The sequence below is a fragment of the Penicilliopsis zonata genome, assembly GCF_001890105.1.
Source record: "Penicilliopsis zonata CBS 506.65 unplaced genomic scaffold ASPZOscaffold_19, whole genome shotgun sequence".
Taxonomy (NCBI): domain Eukaryota; kingdom Fungi; phylum Ascomycota; class Eurotiomycetes; order Eurotiales; family Aspergillaceae; genus Penicilliopsis; species Penicilliopsis zonata.
This window is the reverse complement of record NW_019208927.1, coordinates 22,019-44,033: the sequence shown is the minus strand read 5'-3', so window position 1 is coordinate 44,033 and position 22,015 is coordinate 22,019. Positions and strand designations below refer to the sequence as shown.

The window sequence follows — 22,015 nt, the reverse complement described above, 5'->3', positions numbered from 1 at the left end:
TGCCGGCTTGATAACGATAAATCACGTGCCGATAAAAAAACACCCCTCGAAAAATTGCCCGCCGAAGTCGCTCAGAGTCCAAGCTTTTTGATTCAAGACCGGAGGGGAGTCATAACTAGGTGCTGTACTCCACAATGAGAGGTCGTTCATGACGCCTGCCCTTTTTGCTGCTGCTGGATACATTTCATATAAGATTCTGTATCCATAATCCGATTCCCCTCTACCCAGAATCTTGTCATTCTTTCTACAGGTCTATACCCATTGTATTTACGGAGTACTACTATCAGCCGTGATAATGTTACAGGCCGTGGGGGGTCCTATTCCTCCAAACACTGACCATGTATGTTGACTCATGCCCCATTTCCTGTGTGCCTGGGTTTTTTACGACTCTATCCTTCTCAAAAGCCATTGGCTTCCGTATTTGAACGCTTGTGGCCGGAAAATGAATATACAAATTCTTATTCTAGCCTGCCCTCGGCCCAATTTCTCTGGCGATGAAAACAGCTTCACGTCAAGACATGTGCAATTCAACTGACTTGATGACAGGCGGTTAGTATGTCTCTCCCGACTTGGCAAGCCACCGTGGGATATGAGGAGGGGGAAGATTGGGTCATAAGTAAAATTCAGTGTGGCTACCCAAGATTCTTTATACATCCAACTATCCAGAGACTTGTCCAGGAGATCACCTCTCGTTATGGCGATCCAAAAACCGAGTCTGCGACTTTATTTCCATCTCATCGCGCAGCTCTTATCTGCCAGGCATTTTTCGGAACCCGTGTTCCTCCTGAGGCACTGGCCAAAGTGCGAATTGTCAATCTGGTGCCGTCTGCGACAACTTCTGCCAACTCACCAGCAGTCACTTCAAATCTTTCCTGTGTGATTTACCCCAAGGAATATGCAGCTATCGCAAAACAGGTCTGGCAGCACTCTGGGAATGGGATATCCAGCCGCCGAGCGGAATTCTGCCTCGATGCATTGACAGACGGCTTCCTCGTGGAGGAAAAAAGCGCCGGTACATCGGATATGGCTACTCAAAGATTCAATAAAGGTCCTAGGCGCTATAGGGGTAAAGGATCCTTCAACGGACTCACAAAAGGGGAGATGACTCGAGTTGAGAGCTCAAGTTCAGATCCCATACATAATGGGCTGCAAGATGGGAAAGAATATGGCCAATTCATTGAAGAGCGTTTTGGGCGCAATCTAAGCACATCTCTTGCGGAGAAAGCTAAAACAGCTGTCCGCAGACGGATAGCAGGTTTTCTCACGGCAGATGTTGAGCTGAGTGAAGCCCTTGAGAAGACGTCTTCAGAGGGCAGAGTAGTAGGCTTGACAGAAGAGGACGTGTTCTTATTTCCCAGTGGTATGAGCTCTATTTTCAATGCCCATCGAATCTTAATGGCCTCGCGGGAACCTTTGAAGAGCATATGCTTTGGCTTCCCCTACATTGACTCCTTGAAAATCTTGCAAAAATGGGGTCCGGGTTGTTTGTTTTATGACCACGGGTCTAGTGAAGACCTGGATGATTTGGAGGACCGGCTAAGCCAAGGCGAGAGATTCCTTGCACTATTCACCGAAGTGCCTGGTAATCCATTGCTAAAATCGCCCGATCTCAAGCGCATACGCCATCTCGCGGACAAGTACGACTTTGCCGTGGTGGTAGATGAGACGGTCGGCAATTTCCTGAATATCAATGTCCTACCCTATGCGGATATTGTGGTCAGCAGTTTGACAAAGATATTCAGTGGTGATAGTAATGTCATGGGAGGCAGCGGTGTTCTCAACCCTCTTAGCCCTTGTTATGTACGGCTGAAGGATGCATTTGCTCGCGAGTACGAAGATATCCTGTGGGCAGAAGATGCTATCTTCCTGGAGAGAAACAGTCGTGATTTCGTTTCTAGAAGCGAAAAGGTAAACTCCACGACTGAGGCTGTGACTGAATTACTTCAAAATTCCAAATTAGGTGAGTACTCCCTCCCAGCAAACAAGGCTCTTCGAGAAATTCTGACTCCCCACCTACAGTGAAAGAGGTTCACTATCCGAAATTTAGCCCGACAAGACCATTTTATGACAGCTTCCGGAACCCTAATGGAGGCTACGGCGGCCTGTTCTCAGTGACGTTCCACTCGAAGGCTGCCGCGATGGCTTTCTTTGACTACCTGGAAGTCTTCAAAGGGCCCAGCTTAGGAACCAATTTCACCCTGAGGTAAGATGTCTCGGTCAAAAATCATACTTACAACTATGTCTTGACTAATCTTGCTTATAGCTGCCCTTACGCAATCCTGGCTCACTACACTGAACTAGACTGGGTAGGTCTCTTCAATCTCGTCTCGCCTAGATAATGACTAACATTGCTTCCAGGCACTATCATGTGGGATAGACCCTAATCTGGTGAGAATTAGCGTAGGTTTGGAAGACGTCTCGGATTTGAGCGCTACATTTCAGAAGGCTTTAGATGCTGTCGCAAAGATCGACTCTTCCACATGATTTACGTTTTGTCCATATTACCTACAAATTTCCAAGATAAAATAGCCAAATATACATTACATCGCCTTTTAAACAATCAAGATCATATTATTTTTAGCTCTTTTCTTTAGATTTTTTATTGTAGAGTAGAAAAAACAGTCACTTGCTTGACAAACACTATGTTCACTAACCAACTAACTAGGTATAGGTAGTTAACTACCCTAGCTAGGTAGGTACCTAGTAGGTAGTCAGGTACCTAGTACCTACCAGGTACCAAAGTCCCATATGAGTAAACTTAATCCAATTAATATGCCTTCATTACCTACAAGTTAGTAACTAATTTGTAGATTAATCAATAATATATATATAAGCTTGATATATATCAATCAGACCTAAATAAAATAATATTAAGGTTAGATCCAGGCGGGCTTTAACTATCTGTAATAACTAAGGCTATGTATTTTTAGTTGTAATAAAATTACAATACAAGTACGAGCTGCTATTACGGAAAAAGTTTTTGGTTCCAACTCCATACCTTGACAAACAACACCTGGAAAGCGCCTCTAAGGTAGGTCTACTCAATTCATTCTTGGATCTTGTCTCTAGCGCCATTTTTGCTTCCGCTTGTTGTATACAAACCACACTCATGTCACTAACTCTCTTAGTTCACTGTGGTGTGTATAATTAAAGGGGGTGACCAGCAATCCTGAACCCAGCAGCGACCAAGAGCGTCTCCTCTATATTGAACCAACTCGATATGGCGCATTTCATCGCCGTCTCAAAGAGGCCTTCCTCGATCCTGCCATTCCTTCTACCGTCTTGGTCTGAGTCAACAGTGTCTATACAGCAACGCAATCAATCCTCCTATCGGCGAACCACGCAGCGGCTGCGTCTTAAGCCAGATTCGTCTTTTGGGCTTTCCACGGATCAAATCTACGACCATATTATTCACAATCCGCCGTCAAGCGCTCCTTCCGTATATCATACGCCAACCAAGTTCCTTCCCCCTGGAGATGTTCGAAGCACGTTACGCGCTGGAACGAGTGTGCCGAATAGCGAAGCGCTACCTACGTTGTTCAAGTCGGACACTACCAAAAAGTATCATCTGAAACAATCGGATATTGAGGAGATCCGCCGTCTCCGACTCAGTGACCCGATGTCATGGAGCCGATGGAAGCTGGCTAAGCGGTTCGAGTGTTCTCCGCTCTTCATCGCCATGGTATGCGAAGCTAGTCCGGAGAAGAAGGAGATCCAGAAAAAAGTCCTCGAAGCAGTGCAGTCAAGATGGGGCATTAAGCGACGGATCGCTAGGGAAGACAGGCAGTTACGGAAGGAAACATGGGGAAGAGAATAATTTTTCCGCAGTGAGACAACTGCAAAGCCACAAACCCACCCTGGTTAATTGTGTCTTTGAAAACGCTTGGCTCCTCAACCGCGTGTCTGTGATTCTTAGGTGGTCGCAGTGTCTTTCCGAAGTCTACCCTCTAGCTGCAATGAGGGTTGCTGTTCATAGTAATTGGTGCATATCAGAATCATGTCTAGTTATATAGCAACTAGCTACCTAGGGAGAGCCTTATCAGCAATGTAAAGTATTTTTCTATTCACCTATTTTAAAGATTGTTATCCTTTATTAGTGTAGGGAGATTGCAATAATTTTTTGCATGCTAACTCTTCTAGGTAGATATATTAAATCTTTAGATTATATTCTGATTTCTAGTACCTACTAGGTAGATAGTGCAACTAGCTGAAAATACCATAATAATGACCTGTGATAGGAAGATACACAGCCTGCCAACCAGAATTACCCCATTTGATCTTTTCCCGCAACTAACCGACTTATCCAAATGCCCCTCCATCGGTTGCAAATTGGGCGACTCCTCATCTCGCGTCCAGTGTCTCTACCCCGTCCCCATCCTGTTTCTCTTTTCCAGCAGTCTCGTCGCAGTTTTTACGGATACATCAACGATTCCAAAATGGCACCACAGCTGGAGCCGTTCTTCAAACAGTGAGCTCGATCAATGTTGCTCAGCCGATAATTCATGAAGCTCATCATTTTAATCTAGGGTGGATCAGTTGTCTGATTCGTTCATTGACCGTACGTTTCAAGAAACTAGAATATAGCTTTTCCGGGTTTTGCAAGCTGCAGAGATGAGCTGACACGATGTAGGGTTGAGAAAAGCTGTCGCAATCCCCTCCGTTTCCGCACAAGATGAGAGCAGACCCGATGTTTTTCGGGTATGTTCCTGAAAGACCCTGTTTTTATGAGTAATTTGGGGTTTAACTGTTCATAGATGGGCCAGTTTCTGGCATCCGAGCTTGAAGCGCTAGGTGCCCACGTTGAACAGCGACCCTTGGGCAAGCAACCGGGAAAGGAACACCTTGAATTGCCCCCTGTCATTGTTGCACGTTACGGCAATGACCCTGCCAAGCGAACCATTCTCGTCTACGGGCACTACGATGTACAGCCAGCTTTGAAAGAGGATGGGTGGGCTACTGAGCCTTTTGAACTGACCATCGACGACAAGGGCAGGATGTATGGCCGTGGTAGTACTGATGACAAGGGCCCTGTCCTAGGCTGGCTGAATGTCATCGAGGCCCACAAGAAGGCTGGTCTTGAGCTGCCGGTCAACCTTCTTTGCTGCTTCGAAGGTATGGAGGAGTATGGCTCTGAAGGGCTGGATGACTTCATCCAGGCTGAGGCCCAGAAGTTCTTCAAGGACGCGGATGCTGTCTGCATCTCAGACAACTATTGGCTTGGCACCGAGAAGCCGTGCTTGACCTATGGCCTACGCGGCTGCAACTACTACTCTATCAGCGTCTCTGGGCCTGCCCAAGATCTTCACAGCGGTGTCTTCGGCGGATCAGCCCATGAGCCCATGACAGACCTAGTCACTGTCCTGTCGAAGCTGGTTGATTCCCAAGGCAATATTCTCATTCCTGGAATCATGGATCTCGTCGAACCATTGACCGAGGAGGAGAAATCACTGTACCCTGGAATCAGTTATTCCATGGACAACCTTCACGAGTCACTGGGAAGTGAAACAGGTATTCATGCTACGAAAGAGAGAACTCTGATGGCCCGGTGGAGGTACCCCTCTCTCTCGATTCATGGTATTGAGGGTGCTTTTTCTGCACCAGGTGCCAAAACTGTCATCCCTGCCAAGGTTATTGGCAAGTTTTCTATTCGGACAGTTCCGAATATGGAGAGCCCCGACGTTAACAAGCTTGTCTTCGACTATATAAAGGCTGAGTTCGCCAAGCTAAACAGCAAGAACACTCTGGATGTTTGGCTCCAGCATGACGGCAAATGGTGGGTTGCCAGCCCGAAACACTGGAACTTTAGTGCGGCGAGCAAAGCCGTTACGCAGGTTTTCGGCGTTGAGCCCGATATGACTCGTGAAGGTGGAAGGTATGCCGTCAATTTGGTTTTCCCTTTGAATTTCTCTAGTGGCTAACTTGAGGCCAGTATCCCTGTCACCTTGACCTTCGAGCAAGCCACTGGAAAGAATGTTTTGCTGTTACCCATGGGCAGTTCGACTGATGCGGCTCATTCTATCAATGAGAAACTTGACAAGAGAAACTATATCGAAGGAACCAAGCTTCTTGGCGCTTATCTCCACTATGTTGCGGAGGAGCCTATGAACGCTTAGACTACCCTAAGGCTTTTGACTCACTCTGAAAGACTCTTTGTTTATCTTGATGTGTGGAGGTCAATATCTGTTGCTTTTTCTTTGGAACTAGGTCTCAGTTTTCAGTATTTAAACTGACAAGGATAGGATTGATTATGCACATTAAAGAAAATAAACGTATTCCTGAACCTTTGCCATGATTATCTATATGTATTAAACAGAACTATCCTTACACTAAGGCTAATGAAAAACAAGTCTACCTTATACTCTCAAATTAAAATCTTCCTGATCAGATAATAATATATATGTGTATGTTATAAATCAGACTATTTTAATATTATTCAGTGCTTAAAATTAGCCTATAAGTTGAGTTGACAGAAATATCATGAAATTTCCAGGTGCTTTATGTAGAAGTATTCCTATTCATGATTGTTACTTATTATGGATTAAGTGGGGCTTTTCCTAATTTAGATTAAGCATCCTAAGCCTCCGCTTAGACGCGTCGCGCTTTCACGTGTGGACGATGGACCTGAGGACAGCCCTACTCTTAAAACAGCGCTGGTTTCTCTTCCAGAGTAAAGACTTCGGTCTTTACGCAAAGGCCGAGAAATGAGTCCTTCTAAACGCCCGCAAGAGCTCTTGGAGCCGAGTGGATCAGAATCGGAAGATGATTCTTTGCCAAATAACGAAGCCCTCCATCCTGTATGGCCCTCTTTCAAGAGCTTTAAATCCAGAACCCAACTTCATACTCAGACTAACCACCCCGAGTAGAATAAAAGAATACGCAGTTCCGAAGGGAGTTCAGAGCCTAGCGAAGATGATATAGGCGAAGAAGACGACCTGTCGATCACCGATGCTGATGATGATGATGATGATACTGAACTGGATATGCTTGCGACGCAATTGATACAAGAGAAATACTCCTTCAGAAGCGACGAGCCGAATTTGCCTGCTGAGCATGGAATACTTGAGCGCGTGGAATGTTATAATTTCATGTGCCATGATCATTTCTATGTCGAGCTAGGCCCACTGATCAATTTCATTGTTGGAAAGAACGGCAGCGGGAAGAGTGCAATCCTCACTGGAATCACCCTCTGCTTAGGAGGGAAAGCGTCCTCCACAAATCGTGGACAGAGTCTCAAAAGCTTCATCAAGGAAGGAAAGGAGTAAGCTGCCCAACATGCTCTCACTATGATTTATGCTAGGACTGACCGCTCATGACAGGAATGCCACCATCATCGTGCGCATTAAAAACCAAGGAGATGGTGCATATATGCCTGATGATTATGGGAACTCAATTATTGTTGAGCGTCACTTTGCAAGAAATGGTACCAGTGGTTTCAAGATCAAGGGCGAGAATGGACGTATCATATCAACCAAGAAGGCCGAACTCGACGCGATTACAGATTATTTTTCTCTCCAGATCGATAACCCAATGAATGTCCTTTCCCAAGATATGGCACGTCAATTCCTCAGCACTTCGAGCCCCGCTGAAAAGTACAAATTCTTCGTGAAAGGCGTCCAACTAGAGCAGCTGGATCAAGACTATCGATTGATCGAAGATTTCATAGATCAAATTTTGCACAAACTTGCGGGCAGGGACGAAGATATTCAGTATCTAAAAAGTTGCAAGGATGCGGCAAAAGAAAAGCTTCAAATGTCCGACCAGCATGAATCCCTCAGAGAGCGCATAAGAAATCTTCGAAGTCAAATGGCCTGGGCCCAGGTTGAGGAGCAAGAGCGGTCGATGGAAGAGCTAGATCATGAAATTGCTCAAGCAGATACAGACATAAACGCAGCAGAGGCGGCAACGGGTGAATTTGATGTGGCATTCCAGGAGGCTGAAGCTGAGCTTGAAAGTGCTAAGAGGATTGTTCAAGAAACCCACTCAAACCTAGAACAAGCCAAAAACGACAGGGATGAATTCAAGGGTAGACTTGACGAGGAGATGAGACAAAGGCACGACTTGCAAGCCGAACAACGTCAAATAAACGAATTGCTGAAAGCGGCCAAATCGAGGGTTGAAGAGACTAAAGCGAAGATTAATGAAGAAGTTCAGCGAATGGCTGATGCCGATGGCGGCGGCTTTGCCCGGAAACAAGAAGAATTCCGCCAAAAGGAACTCGAAGTTGAGGAAGCCAAAAGACAAATCGAAGGACATCAAGGAGAAAGGCAACTCCTTGAGAATCACCGTCGAGAAGCCGAGGCCGCCCTCAAAGAAGCCCTAACGCCCGTCTCGAATAAGAAGTCTGATATTGAACAGGCAGAGGCTCACCTGCGAAATCTAGTCAAAGACGGCGGATCCCAAAGGTCGGGATTTCCGGACCGTATATCCGACCTTCTGAGAGCAATTCAACAAGAATCGTCCTTCAGCAATCGCCCTGTTGGTCCCGTTGGCAACCACATTACTTTGCTTAAGCCGAAGTGGTCATCGGTTCTCGAGAGCTCCTTTGGAACTTCACTCAGCAGCTTCATTGTCACTACAAAGCGAGATATGAACATTCTTTCGAATATCATGCAGAGGGTCGACTGTGTATGTCCTATCTTTATTGGTAGTGGTGGGCACATTGACACGTCTGGTCACGAGCCTGATGACAGATATGACACTGCTTTGAAAGTTCTCGACATTGATAACGATCTAGTCCGGCGCCAGTTGATTATCAACCACGGGATCGAGCAAGTACTATTGATCGAGAATGTATCGGAAGCTTCTTCGTTTCTATTTGATGGACCGCGTCCGCAGAATGTGAAACGGTGTTATTGTATTGACCCGAACGACAGGAGACGTGGTGTTCACCTCTCATTTAGTCGCACAGGGGAGCCAAGCCAAGCACCTGTTCCAGTCTACAGTGGAAACACACGGATCAAGTCCGACTTAGCCTCGAGGATAACCATTCAACGCGAAGTTGTAGCCGATCTGAAGCGTGAATTAGGTGATGCCGAACGCGAAGTTCACTCTTGTCGTTCCCGTCTTGAAAGCTGCAAACAAGCACTAGTAAGACACGAAAGGAAAGCCAGAGACCTGCAAATCTCTCTCCAGAGATTAGAAGATCAAGTGGAAGAGCTCAGGGATATTATTGACAGAGAATCAATACAAGACGGACATATTGATGTTCTGCAAGCAACTCTACGAGAAGCCGAAGAAGAGAGAAGTCTGAATCAAGGGTCCCTTGATGACTGCCTCAATGCGATGAATGCTATGATGGTCAAATTGAAAGAATCGAACCGTGAAATGCGAAGGAGGGATGCTGAGGTCCAGACTCTAGAAGAGCAACACAGGGTTGCGCAAAGCGAAGAGCACGGGGTCTCTAGAAAGCGTGCAAAAATTCTGAGTGATAAAAACTCCGCCATAGAGAATGTTGATATCCAAAAGCAGGCCAGAGAAAAGTTAGGTCAGAAAAAAGAACGACTCGCGGCTCGAATCGAGGATTATTGCGAGAAAGCCGGAATGGTGTCAGCCCGCGTGGTTGTTGATGAAGGGGAAACTCCTGCTAGCTTAGACAAAAAGCTAGACAAACTCCATAAAGACCTGCAGCATCTTGATGAAGAGTAAGCATCAACCTGGCCTTTTCAAGATTCAACTAACAAGTGTCAGAATTGGAGCATCTCGAGAGGAAATTGCGGCAGAAGCGATGAAAGCCAACGCAGATTTCAAACAAGCACAAAAACAGGTCAAAGAACTTAAATCATTATCTGAAGTATGTGTTTGATAGGATGTGAGAAAATTTTCTTCGCTAATAGGAGATTAAGGTCCTGGCAGCTACTTTAAGCCATCGAAAAGGCCGCTGGAAGTTGTTCAGATCGCATATATCCTCACGTGCCAAGGCGCAGTTTACTTATCTCCTGAGCGAAAGAAGCTTTCGTGGTCGACTTCTAACTGATCATAAGGGCAAGCTTCTCGATCTACAGGTATAATCCATACCCTCATACCCTGCTCACTCTAATTTGGTCCCATGTGCTTTGCATGCTGGCTAGGAACATGGACAACTCGGAGTGATCGATTGTTCTAATGACAAGTATAGGTCGAGCCTGATATTACAAAAGATAGTAGTGCTGGCCGTGGTGCGAGAACTCTTTCAGGAGGCGAGAAATCGTTCTCACAGGTCTGTCTGTTATTGGCCCTGTGGGAAGCCATGGGGTCACCGATTCGCTGCTTGGATGAATTGTATGTCTCTGCTGAGCAATTATGGTCTACTTTGACTAATATGTTTCGACAGCGATGTGTATATGGACTCTATAAACAGACAGATGGCTATTGATATGCTTGTATGTCTCATACCCTTAAATTATGGAATGCATTGGCTGACCACCTGATTATTAGATGCTCGCCGCAAGACGATCAATTGGGCGACAATTCATTCTGATCACACCTGGGTCAAGGACTGAAATCAAAATGGCCCCTGATGTCCGGGTCAAAGAGTATGCTTTCTAAATTCCCCCAGTCGTCATGGAGCCTGGATATTGACATTCTTCTTTCTCTTCCAGACTAGCCGAGCCTGAACGTGGTCAAACAACATTATCGTTTCGAAATTAAATATCATCAATTTACTGCATATTTCATCCCATAATCCTATTATGTCTCTCAAAATTCGATCTGTCTGACACGAAGTGATGACCATAGAAGAGTCATTACCCGTATATTGAGGGCTTAAATCAACGAGGGAGAAGCTGTCGAGCACCATGTATAGATGATAGATTCTAGCCACTTCTCATTCTTCTCAAATTTGCATAGCAGATACCAGCACGAATATCTACAATATTAAATGACTTACTTGGTTGAAGATATTCAAGACTATGGAAGTCTGGCCTTTAGTGCTTAAAATAACTAGCACACTTGTTTCTGATTATTTTCTTTAGATCCTTACTCAGTAATACTATTTCTTATCGCTCTGTGCAGTAGTTATGGGTAGCTTTCACTCACTTGTATCATACTAGGTACTCCGTACCTCAGAGAGCAGGTAGTAGCGCGGGCTCGGGCTCGGGTGGGTCCTATCTAGGCGATGGCAGCAAATCCAAAGTGGCCAGGGCTCTTCTCTCACTCCCACTGCCGCATATCAATGCTCGATCACACCTACCTTATCCAACCTTCTCTTGGATTACCTTTGCACCTACACTACCCTCAAATTTTCTTTCTTCCAGTGAAATTCCCCTGCACGAGCAAACCCCTGGACTCTTGAACAGAGATCACCCTATTTTTCGATACCAGCCGGGATCTTCATCATCGACGACATCCTTTTCCAACGCTTCCCACCATTGTGCCCATTGCTGGATCTTGAACACCTCACTCAGCTCCAGCTTGTAGCCTCAGTGATAAACTATCTGTTTCACTATCACTGGCTCAGAACACTTGCGACTACTTTGAGAGATATCTACGACCCCTCCTTCCTGACTGGAACGTTCATCAAAACACCTATCACAGTTTTCAGTTTTCTTCAGGCTCCCGAACCATCCATTACACTCACACATAGTAGCCCTAGCTATCCTGAGAAATTCCCAACTCTCCTCTTTCTGAAATAACGCCTTGCCATCGAAGCCTGTTTGCCATTTCTCTTTGCGATTCCACCTTCCTGTCGCATTAGAAATAAGCATATTCTGGACACAAAGATTCACCTAAACCACTGTCCTCTTTCTATTTCCTCTTGATTCTTCCCATACTCCCACAATGGCCGACCCTCTTGCCGCGCAATTAGCTAATACAAAACTCGGGTTGGTGGCCTCACACAATGCAGTCGCTTTGAAACTGGCAAATTGACATTCATCAATATGTATAGGGATGCAAACACAGATTCAAAGTGGAAGGAACAACTTAACACCCCTGCCAAAGATTCTAGACCGCAAACAGAGGTTTGTCTAATATTGAACAAAATTTCCTCCTATTTACAGCCTGACTCGGGTCATCACAGGATGTGACGGCGACTAAAGGTCTCGAGTTCGAAGACTTCTATATCAAACGTGAGTTGATGATGGGTATATTCGAGGCTGGGTTCGAGAAGCCATCACCTATCCAAGAAGAGACCATCCCAGTGGCCCTTACGGGAAGAGATATCCTGGCCCGAGCGAAGAACGGTACCGGGAAAACAGCTGCCTTTATCATCCCCACGCTCGAGCGCATCAATCCAAAAAGCACAAAGACTCAAGCTTTAATCCTGGTTCCCACGAGAGAACTAGCGCTCCAGACATCACAGGTCTGCAAGACTCTTGGGAAGCATCTGGGCATCAATGTCATGGTCACCACTGGAGGTACTGGTTTGATGGATGACATCATTCGATTGAACGACGCTGTTCATATTCTCGTTGGAACACCGGGAAGAGTTCTCGATCTAGCTAGTAAAGGCGTTGCTGACCTTTCCGAATGTCCCACTTTCATTATGGACGAAGCCGACAAGCTTTTGTCGCCAGAATTCACTCCCGTCATAGAACAGTTGCTGTCATTTCACCCCAAGGATCGCCAGGTCATGCTCTTTAGCGCGACATTTCCAATGATCGTCAAGTCTTTCAAGGTTCGTTTGGGCTATGTAATCACTGGTTTGAGGAACATGATCCGGACTGACTGTTTGCGTAGGATAAGCACATGCGCAACCCTTACGAGATCAATCTTATGGATGAACTTACTCTGAGAGGAATCACCCAGTACTACGCTTTCGTTGAGGAGAAACAAAAGGTCCATTGCCTCAATACTCTCTTCTCCAAACTTCAAATCAACCAGTCCATCATCTTCTGCAATTCCACAAACAGAGTCGAGCTTCTTGCCAAAAAGATCACGGAATTGGGCTATTCGTGCTTTTACTCGCATGCCCGGATGCTTCAACAACATCGAAACCGAGTCTTCCACGATTTCCGAAATGGCGTATGCCGGAACCTTGTCTGTTCAGATCTCCTCACCCGAGGAATTGATATCCAAGCCGTAAACGTTGTCATCAATTTCGATTTCCCGAAAAATGCCGAGACCTACCTCCATCGAATTGGCCGCTCTGGTCGTTTCGGCCATCTGGGTCTCGCAATCAATTTGATCAACTGGGACGACCGATTTAACCTTTATAAGATCGAACAAGAGCTTGGCACTGAAATCCAGCCGATTCCCCAGCATATCGATAAGAAGCTCTATGTGTATGATTCCCCAGAGACTATTCCTCGACCCATCTCCAGTACTCCGAACCAACGTGAATTAACCGACGTGCCCTCAACTGCTGGCAATTTGGATTATCATCAGCCACGTCACCAGAGCCATCAAACGAATAACGGACATGGAAACTATCAATATAGCCGTGGACGCAACTCATACCGTGGAGGTCGAGGTCAAGGACAACGTCGTGGTGGTGGGCAAAATGATTATAAGAGATTCGCCCCATCGACAGCTCAAGGAAATGCCAATTCGCCAGCGGCCCCGGCGTCCTAAGTGAAGGATGAATGCCGTCTTTGATTCAGCTGCCGAATACTGTCAACAACTTCCCGCATACTTCAACCCTCTCTGCCTTAATGCCCTTATTATGTTTTACATTTACTTGACGCAGCAGAGCTGTCTCCAGCAGTTGCAGTAAGCATCGCCTGTTCGACAAATTCCTGCAAGGACAGCATTTGAACCCTTCGCTAACGGCAGCTTGATGGTACTGCAGCAGATGTACAATAGTCCTATTAACTTTTCATCGCCAGTCTGGGTTCTAGAGACTATCAGAACATATTTGGGCCTTATCAATCTTCCTCTCCCAGGTTCTTTTTGTGCTTAATCTACGTTTATGACTGGACTTACATCCATGTTTTCCCCTTGACAAAGCTTGCACATACAATGACATGTTATGATTCCTTCCTTACTTTTTGAGGAATGATATTATCATGTAGCAGTTTTGTGTCTCCCTCTTACTTCACCTCTTAATTCACACACACGCTCTCGCTCTCAATCCCTCTATCATTGGCCGTTTGTTCATCTGATCTGCTCATTTTGAGTAGCTTTGTTACTTCATGCAGATATGGAGCTACATGCACATAAGATTTGATGTACCTTTTAAGCGTGTGTTTTCAGATACCTGGATGATCATTGCTTCGAAGTCTGCTCAGATCCATCGCTTTTCGGCCCCTGTTTGCTTTCCCTCGGAAAAAACCAATTATTTTGCCTCTTATCCTCTTCGTCAGTGATTCCCATTCTGTCTTCTTTCGTGTTGCAGCAGATTCTCCGTCATCAGTTATGGCGAATGCTGCTTGCCAGCAGGAGCTATCCTTCTATTTTCCTTTCGGTTTTCTCTTTTCACAATACTGACACGCTTCCTCGGTATCGATGGCCGCTTCGGAGATTAAGCCTACGGATCATTTCTAAACGTCATGGATAATGGTCAGTTTCGTGGAGTATTGATTCATCACAAGAAATGCTTGGGAAACATGGACGACATCAAAAAGAAACCCGGCGTGACAAAACTCGAAAAAAACAAGACAAAAAAAAAAAAGTGAGGAGCACTAGGTGTTATTGTGACACACATGGTTCTTGAATGTGATGTAACTATATACACAGGACATCTAGTGGAATTAAATTAGTCCCTCCAAACCTTGCCATCAGTAAACAATAAGTAGCCCGCCCTATCTGGCTGGGATACTATATATAATAGTGCGCGAGATCTCCATAAGGTTTATGAGGAGCAGTCGTGGGGATGGACATATCTAGGTTTAAAGCCTGCCCATAATTCTTGGGGGAAATGACCAAGTTCTTTAGAAGCCTATATGAGTATCACTATTGTTTTAGAGATCTCATTTGCCATATTGTAAAGATATTTTTTCAAAAAATGATTCTAGTAGTTTTGCTCTATAGGGTAAGCTAGGTAGGTATATTCCAATGCACTAGAATCTTAATAATATGGCGGCGATGTCCAGGAATTAGTGACTCCGCATCAGACATAAGGTTAAATGCTCCGCGTTTTGAACAGGGGCTTTGAACATTTTCCCACAATCACCAGCTCAATGGCCTCAGAAAACCAAGAAAAGAAGTCCAAGGTCAGTAGAAAGCGTTGGCATGATAGAACAAATCTAACATATTACATATAGCCCAGCAGCCTGCGCTCTATTATTGCGGGCTCTTCGGCGGGCGCGGTTGAGATCGGTAATTATTATTCCTACAGACTCGAGCAAGGAGATTCAGAAATAGATATCTGACAATTCGCCCAACAGCAATTACATATCCCGCTGAGTGTAAGAATGCTCATCATATTTTACGTCTCGAAAGACTAAAACGGATTACTAGTCGCGAAGACGCGGACACAGCTCAACCGTCAACTAGCGAGCTCGGAGAAGCTCCCTTGGCCGCCCTTTGGAAAACAATGGTATGCCGGATGTACAACATTGATCATTGGAAACTCTTTGAAGGCTGGAATTCGTACGCTGAAACCCTCTCCACGTGTGCAACGATGTACCTCGTGGGACATCCAAGCCTTTGCGTCCATATTGACCACTTTGGATAGGCTTCGTTGCGTTTGACAGCTTCAAGTCACTCCTCCAGGACGAGAATGGCAAGATATCAGGTCCGCGAACAGTCATTGCTGGGTTTGGTGCTGGCTTCACCGAGTCCTTGCTGGCTGTCACCCCCTTCGAGAGCATCAAAACGCAGCTGTAAGTTCCCCGTTTCCTTCCTTGATTTAGCCAATAATCGACCTGTGGTAATAACTCGGCTCAAAGGATCGATGATCGAAAATCCCCGAACCCTCGAATGCGTGGCTTTTTGCACGGCAGCAAGATTATTTTCCAGGAGCGGGGTGTTCGTGGCTTCTTCCAAGGCTTTGTGCCTACGACAGCAAGGCAGGCTGCCAATTCTGCTGTCAGATTTTCGAGTTACACGACGCTGAAGCAGTTTGCTGAGGGATATGTCGCTCCCGGAGAAAAACTAGGAACAGTGAGCACATTTGCCATTGGTGGTTTAGCGGGGCTCATCACGGTGTAAGTTGATTCAATACGGTTGATATACTCCCTAAACCCAATCTAATAAGATTCATAGCTACGTTACCCAGCCTATCGATACTGTAAAGACAAGGTAGGCTTTCAGTTATCTCGGAGCAGCTAACGATCTCGGCTAATTACCGCTGCGAAATAGAATGCAATCGCTCGAGGCCAGCAAGAACTATAAGAACAGCTTGGTTTGTGCAGCAAGAATCTTCAAGGATGAGGGTATCTTCACATTCTGGTCTGGGGCTGTCCCACGCTTAGCCCGACTGATCATGAGCGGAGGGATTGTGTTTACAATGTAAGCTTGCGTCGCTAACTGTGGTTGCTTATGAGACAGTGAGCTAACCTCCATCTATAGGTATGAGAAGACAATGGATGCACTCGACGCTATTGATCCACAGAGGGTGTACATCTGAAATGCGTGATTTCAAAGATCATTACAGATAACCCTACAGAGAATATGTCTAAGTTAGAATAAATCTTGGTTTGTTATTGTACATGTATACTCCAGAAAGAAATGGTTGTGGCGAGTCAAGAGTTCTTCTTGTCCACATTTGTCTGGCTCTTCAATAACTCTTTAGCTGATTCTTCAGCAATCATGTCCTCGATCTCGCGGTCTGTAAGCCAGCTCCGAACACTATCCATGATTGCCTCCAGCCCTGTGCCTCCATCAAGGACACTCCCTAGGTTATGCACTGTGATGCCACTGCGATGGTCTGTACAGCGATTCTGGCCAAAGTTATAAGTACGGACCTTGTCACCACGACCCATCCTCGCAACTCCTCCCATGGCTCCTCTCCGAAGATTCACTAGTTCCTGCTCTCGGGCTTCTCGCCTCATACTGGCTACTTTTGCTCGCAAGATCTGCCACGCTTTCTTACGATTCGAGTGTTGGGATCGGGAATCCTGCATGGATACAACGAGGCCAGTGGGTATATGGGTCAGTCTAATAGCTGACTCCGTTTTGTTGACATGCTGGCCACCAGCACCACTCGCTCGCATCTTCTCTGTGCGAACATCCTGGGGGTTCACATAGTAATCACTGTTGGGATCTTCAAAATTGAGCGCGCTGTCCATGTCGCTTCCTGACTCTGGAAAACTCGGGAGAATCATTACGCTCACTGCGCTGGTATGTGTGCGGCCTTTTGTCTCAGTCGCTGGCACTCTTTGTACCCTGTGCACGCCAGATTCTGTTCTTAGAATATCGTATGCTCCGTCTGTCTCTATTTCTAGGACTGCTTCGGTTAGGCGATCCTCAGTTTGTCCTTCCTCCGTGTCCAGCTTTAGCAATGTGGAGCGAAACCCAAGCCGGGATGACAGCGCAGTATACATCTTCAAAAGCTCGGAGGCAAAGAGCCCTGCCTCCTCACCACCAGCTCCGGGTCTTATTTCAAGTAGGCATGGTAATTCGGCGAATGGGTGACGCGGTATAAGAGCCTGCTTTAGTTTGTCGGAGACCACCTGCAGCTGCGCGTTACTGCTTTCAAGATCTTCAATAGCAAGTGACCGTAGTTCCGCATCGGTATCTGGGTCATCAAGTAAGACATTGAGTTCCGAGATCGACTAAAGCGAGAAGGTTTGAGTAACCAAAGCTATCAGCATAAGCCTATGCAGATATAATTATGCCATGCACTTATACCAACCTCCTTTGCCTTCTCCCATTCAGTCCAAGCCTGTACCACAGGCGCTAAGTCCCCGACTCGTTTGGCAATCTTCGCGTCGAATGATTCTGTTAGATGATGTGACAGGCTGGAATGCTCAGCAGTCAAGGCCTGAGCTCGAGTAAGTAATGCTGAGGAGATGCCGTTATTTGTAGCTTGGTCGAAATCAGTTATCGCGATCTTTGGCAGGTGGAACTAGGTTCATCATACTTGTTGACTGAGCCCGTCTTTGAATGAGAATGGGCAAGCCTCGAAAATGCCGACCAGACCGTATACAACGAAAGCAGACCCATAGTGTCATGTTTAGATATATGGACAAATTATTGATGGTGTCATGTAATGCCAATGGGTTAAAACATTGGTTCAAAATTTATGTAAACGCCTACCTAATGCCTCAGATATCCAGTATTTAATTTCATATCGCTCTGCCCACGTATTTTTAGCTCCGACTAGATAAGTGAAAATGGCAGAGCATGTACGGTATGGTAAATAGTTAACCAATTAGATTAGATAGGATCCTTTACCAGGTACCGTAGGTAGTTAGTACTAGTAAATGGTCTCAGGTAGTTACCATCCGCCTAAGTACCAGAATTATAGCACTAATTAATGCTTTTCTAGATAGATATAAACTTGTTGTACTACCTAAGATATTTATAAACCTCTAAAGTGTTAATACTACCTCTACCTGGCATCTGAGTGATATAAAACAAAATAACTAAGTACAAGGTATCTCAGAGATTACTAGATACCTATAGATAGCTCCTTCGGTCATAACCACTACTTAAATGTTTATTAAGATATAGTTATAGGTACCTAAGGTAGGTATACCTTGATATAAAGTACTAGTAAGATTTGTAGTTGACTCTACTCAATGTTAATTGCAATGAGTATTTTAAATTACATTGAGATTTCCTGGAGGTTACTAAGGTACCTAACTAACATTCGTACGGACCGCGGTATTTATCAGTATGACGATAAGAGATATCAAGTAAAGGCCAATCTGGCAAATTACTATTGCCGTTTCGAGGCCAAGTGACTTTACCTACGAAATCTGTATCATCACTTGCAGGCTTACCTGAGTATTCTCCCGGACTTGATTTCAAAATCTACCTGTCATATTAACACAACACTCCCTTATGGTTTTTTAGAGTGCTCCTCCCAGATAGTGCCTTGAAGGCCATCAGTCTTGACGATGTATATCCCATTGGGGTCTTTTACTGTTCTACTTGCTTGTTTTGGAGGTAGCTATGGATTATCATCCTCACAGATACCTCCAGATACGCCACTTTCCTCTTTGATCACTTCTGCAAAAAGCCACCTCGCAAACGGCTCGCCTCGTGAAGCTCTATTGTTCTTCAATGCTGCTGTTGACCGAGACCCCACAAACTATATTACTCTCTTTCAACGAGGCGCAGCGTATCTATCTCTCGGAAAGAATTCCCAGGCTACCGAAGACTTTGATCGGGTCCTGAAACTTAAGCCCGACTTTGAAAATGCACTGCTCCAACGATCCCGTTTGAGGGCTAGATCTGCTGATTGGGATGGAGCAATGAGCGACTTGGAAAAGATGGGTAAACGCTCGTCTCCAGAGTACCAAGAACTTGAAGAAGCGCGAAATGCCGCTTCACAGGCTCAAACAGCCGAAGCGCGCAACGATTGGGAGACTTGTGTGTCGCAAGCAGGTCAGGCGATCATGAAAGCGAGTTCGTCATTTCCCTTGCGACAAACTCGGGCACATTGCAGGCTCGAGCGGGGGGAGATTGAGGAAGGTATCAGCGACTTAGTCCACGTCCTACAGCTTTCTCCTGGCTCGATTGAACCCCACCTGCAAATTTCCTCGATGTTGTTCTACTCATTGGGTGACAGTGAGCGTGGCCTGGCTCAGATACGGAAGTGTTTGCACTCGGATCCCGATTCCAAATCCTGCAACAGTCTCTATAAGAGGGAGAGACAAGTTTCTAAACAGCTGGAGAAAGTGCAGGCATTCTTACTTGAAAAGAAGTTTACTAATGCCCAGGGTCTCTTGGTTGGATCTGCTGAAGAAACCGGTCTGATAGATAATATAAAGGAGGATATTCAGCAGGCTAGAGCATCTAGTTATATTCACCCCGCAGCACCTAATAATCTTTATGTTTCTATAATTGAAATGGCTTGTGAGGCATATCATGAGGTTTGAAATCCCTTTTTTGCTGATATCACCTGATTAGGATCAACTAACAAGTGAGTATAGAGTGGTATGCTAAAGAAAGGACGGCCGTACTGCCTCGAATCCATCGAACTCAAACCTCACTCTCTTCATGGTCTTCTATTCCAGGCTCAAGTTGCGGTTGATGAAGATAGATTTGAAGATGCTATTAGAACACTTAATGACGCCAAGGAACACCATCCTGGTTCAGCAAAGGTCCAAACCCTTCTACAAAAAGCCCATACCTTGTTGAAACGCTCTCAGCAAAAGGACTATTATAAGGTCCTAGGTGTCAGTCGTGATGCTGATGAGCGGACAATCAAACGTGCCTACCGCCAACTCACAAAAATCCATCACCCAGACAAAGCGATTTCTCAAGGGGTCACCAAAGAGGAGGCAGAAAAGAAGATGGCTGCAATTAATGAGGCCTATGAGGTTCTTTCGGATCCAGAGTTAAAACAGCGCTATGACAATGGTGATGATCCAAATGATTCGAGCTCACAAAGAGCGAATCCCTTCCAGGGAAGTCCATTTGGTCACGGGGGCGGGCAGCAATTCTTCTTCCAGCAGGGTGGAGGGGGCCAGCAGTTCAAATTTTCGAGCAATGGTTTCAATTTCCCTGGTGGATTTCCTTTCCGTTGATTTTGCGAATTTTGAAATGCGTCAATAAGAGTTTTCTGTACATTTAATCCGGCTTGGTATTGGCATTCGCTGCAACCACATTACTATTCTTAAGAATTCTAAGGAGTTATTGATGAAGCATCTTCCAAATCAGAGATATATGTTTTACCTTAATTGTGATATTGTTTGCCTCACAAAAAAAGAGAATTGTATTTTCCTTTTGCCAGCTAAAGCTTTCTTTATAGATAGTACCATCCTTTTTATGGGGATTAGAAGGGCAATTGATTCGGAACAGCTTCCATATTTACTCTATGAATATAATAAAAAGTCATCTACTTCACTTTTTATCTAGAGGTATGAAGTAAACTAGCAAAGTCACAAGAGCATACCTATGGAAAGAGTCCATCCTAGCAGCTTACCATACCTGGTTATCCTTTCCACTAGTGACTACACGGTCATATGGCTCGACTAATGAGCAATGCTAGTATTCAGACTGATTGAGCAGGCGGAAATGCTTATTTCAGTAAATTTATCGATGCTATACCTAGCCACATCCCTTCCGTAATATACAGAGGTCTACCCTAAAAAGGATACGGGTAGGAATTGAGTCTGCCTAATCACCTTTCGTGTAACGAATTACCGTAGCAGGATTCTCATGTTATTCTCATGTTCAAAATGTCCCTTCATGTATCCCGGTTATCGTCCGTAATCAATTAATGCCCTCCAGCAGCAACTGTACTTCGAATTAGCAAGAGATGAAATCTAAGGACCGATTTCTTGGTAGACGTACGAGGTAGTTTTCGGGCGGGAAGGTTTCTCTCCCATTTCGAACCTTTGGCATTTATTAGAAAGTAGTTCAACCATGAAAAATCGCTGATTAGAGATGAGACATACCACCCGGGGCAGTTGGGGCCCTATAAGGATCAGGGTGTTTCCAGGCCTCCAGCAACTTCTCCGTTTCCCGAAATAATACCTGCCAGCACATGTTCAGCGCTCTCACACCGCGGAAAGATCAGGAATCAGGGAAAATCACCTTCTGTTGACGGGGGTCCCGGACGTCTCGGTTAGCCTCGAAAAGTGATCTAATGTACACAGCTTGTCCACGCCAGGTGTGCCTGTGAACTGCCCAGTCGAGGGCCAGCTTCAGTGATCGTCGATATAACGACCTGTGATGAGCTATATTAGACGTGGCTAGCTGCGATTGACTTCCAGGGTCATCAAATACGTACAGCGCAGCGTTGGCAGACATAATCACTGATATATGATTGCCTTTTGTAGGGTTGTTTCAAGCAACAATATCTGGTAGTCGCGTAGTCGGACCCGAAATTGGCGTTTGCGATAACGTCGGAGTCGAACATTCAACACCCTATCCGCAAGAGCGAACGGGCCAATGAGCAGTAACGTATACTAACTACGAGCGGTATTGATGCCTCAGGACAAAACTGCCTAACTGGACCATCTCGACTACTGCAGTAGCGTAATAACAATACTCCGTCTACCACTGCTGGCCCTATCGGGCGCAAGGAATTAAGGAGGTG

At 45.5% G+C, this 22,015-nt stretch overlaps 9 protein-coding genes across 9 annotated transcripts; 7 read left to right on the top strand and 2 right to left on the bottom strand.

Annotated features, from left to right (window-relative positions):
- Window positions 1-98: 98 nt before the first annotated feature.
- Window positions 99-2,484, top strand: ASPZODRAFT_103197 (hypothetical protein; the record flags this gene model as incomplete). Its single annotated transcript, XM_022720829.1, has 5 exons — window positions 99-340; window positions 547-1,960; window positions 2,020-2,203; window positions 2,264-2,306; window positions 2,359-2,484. The coding sequence occupies exons 1-5, from the start codon at window positions 296-298 to the stop codon at window positions 2,482-2,484; spliced, it is 1,812 nt and encodes a 603-aa protein (XP_022577852.1). The 5' UTR covers window positions 99-295.
- Window positions 2,485-3,000: 516 nt separating this feature from the next.
- ASPZODRAFT_169366 (hypothetical protein) lies at window positions 3,001-4,069 on the top strand. The gene is made up of 2 exons (XM_022726891.1): window positions 3,001-3,031; window positions 3,129-4,069. Exon 2 carries the CDS (start codon window positions 3,221-3,223, stop codon window positions 3,815-3,817), a length of 597 nt encoding a protein of 198 aa, XP_022577851.1. The 5' UTR covers window positions 3,001-3,031; window positions 3,129-3,220; the 3' UTR covers window positions 3,818-4,069.
- Window positions 4,070-4,298: 229 nt separating this feature from the next.
- On the top strand, window positions 4,299-6,280 carry ASPZODRAFT_136184 (hypothetical protein). Its single transcript, XM_022724004.1, has 5 exons — window positions 4,299-4,468; window positions 4,527-4,558; window positions 4,631-4,698; window positions 4,755-5,872; window positions 5,930-6,280. Exons 1-5 carry the CDS (start codon window positions 4,308-4,310, stop codon window positions 6,111-6,113), a joined length of 1,563 nt encoding a protein of 520 aa, XP_022577850.1. The 5' UTR covers window positions 4,299-4,307; the 3' UTR covers window positions 6,114-6,280.
- Window positions 6,281-6,620: 340 nt separating this feature from the next.
- ASPZODRAFT_136183 (hypothetical protein) lies at window positions 6,621-10,910 on the top strand. Its single transcript, XM_022724003.1, has 9 exons — window positions 6,621-6,794; window positions 6,864-7,258; window positions 7,317-9,641; window positions 9,688-9,790; window positions 9,843-10,001; window positions 10,115-10,257; window positions 10,310-10,358; window positions 10,414-10,511; window positions 10,578-10,910. The coding sequence occupies exons 1-9, from the start codon at window positions 6,702-6,704 to the stop codon at window positions 10,624-10,626; spliced, it is 3,414 nt and encodes a 1,137-aa protein (XP_022577849.1). The 5' UTR covers window positions 6,621-6,701; the 3' UTR covers window positions 10,627-10,910.
- A 945-nt stretch (window positions 10,911-11,855) lies between these two features.
- On the top strand, window positions 11,856-13,488 carry ASPZODRAFT_146053 (hypothetical protein; the record flags this gene model as incomplete). The annotated part of the gene is made up of 3 exons (XM_022725136.1): window positions 11,856-11,936; window positions 11,996-12,592; window positions 12,655-13,488. The coding sequence occupies 3 exons, from the start codon at window positions 11,856-11,858 to the stop codon at window positions 13,486-13,488; spliced, it is 1,512 nt and encodes a 503-aa protein (XP_022577848.1).
- A 1,547-nt stretch (window positions 13,489-15,035) lies between these two features.
- ASPZODRAFT_19424 (hypothetical protein) lies at window positions 15,036-16,426 on the top strand (the record flags this gene model as incomplete). Its single annotated transcript, XM_022727401.1, has 9 exons — window positions 15,036-15,068; window positions 15,120-15,174; window positions 15,243-15,263; window positions 15,316-15,447; window positions 15,533-15,680; window positions 15,747-16,004; window positions 16,063-16,098; window positions 16,159-16,308; window positions 16,369-16,426. 9 exons carry the CDS (start codon window positions 15,036-15,038, stop codon window positions 16,424-16,426), a joined length of 891 nt encoding a protein of 296 aa, XP_022577847.1.
- A 115-nt stretch (window positions 16,427-16,541) lies between these two features.
- ASPZODRAFT_103180 (hypothetical protein) lies at window positions 16,542-17,972 on the bottom strand (the record flags this gene model as incomplete). Its single annotated transcript, XM_022720827.1, has 3 exons — window positions 16,542-17,573; window positions 17,654-17,826; window positions 17,882-17,972. The coding sequence occupies 3 exons, from the start codon at window positions 17,970-17,972 to the stop codon at window positions 16,542-16,544; spliced, it is 1,296 nt and encodes a 431-aa protein (XP_022577846.1).
- Window positions 17,973-18,702: 730 nt separating this feature from the next.
- On the top strand, window positions 18,703-20,756 carry ASPZODRAFT_123469 (hypothetical protein). The gene is made up of 2 exons (XM_022721361.1): window positions 18,703-19,841; window positions 19,902-20,756. Exons 1-2 carry the CDS (start codon window positions 18,864-18,866, stop codon window positions 20,496-20,498), a joined length of 1,575 nt encoding a protein of 524 aa, XP_022577845.1. The 5' UTR covers window positions 18,703-18,863; the 3' UTR covers window positions 20,499-20,756.
- Window positions 20,757-21,124: 368 nt separating this feature from the next.
- On the bottom strand, window positions 21,125-21,799 carry ASPZODRAFT_136178 (hypothetical protein). Its single transcript, XM_022724002.1, has 5 exons — window positions 21,707-21,799; window positions 21,511-21,643; window positions 21,372-21,450; window positions 21,268-21,309; window positions 21,125-21,210 (listed from the first exon to the last, which is right to left on the bottom strand). The coding sequence occupies exons 1-5, from the start codon at window positions 21,724-21,726 to the stop codon at window positions 21,191-21,193; spliced, it is 294 nt and encodes a 97-aa protein (XP_022577844.1). The 5' UTR covers window positions 21,727-21,799; the 3' UTR covers window positions 21,125-21,190.
- Between the last annotated feature and the right edge of the window lie 216 nt (window positions 21,800-22,015).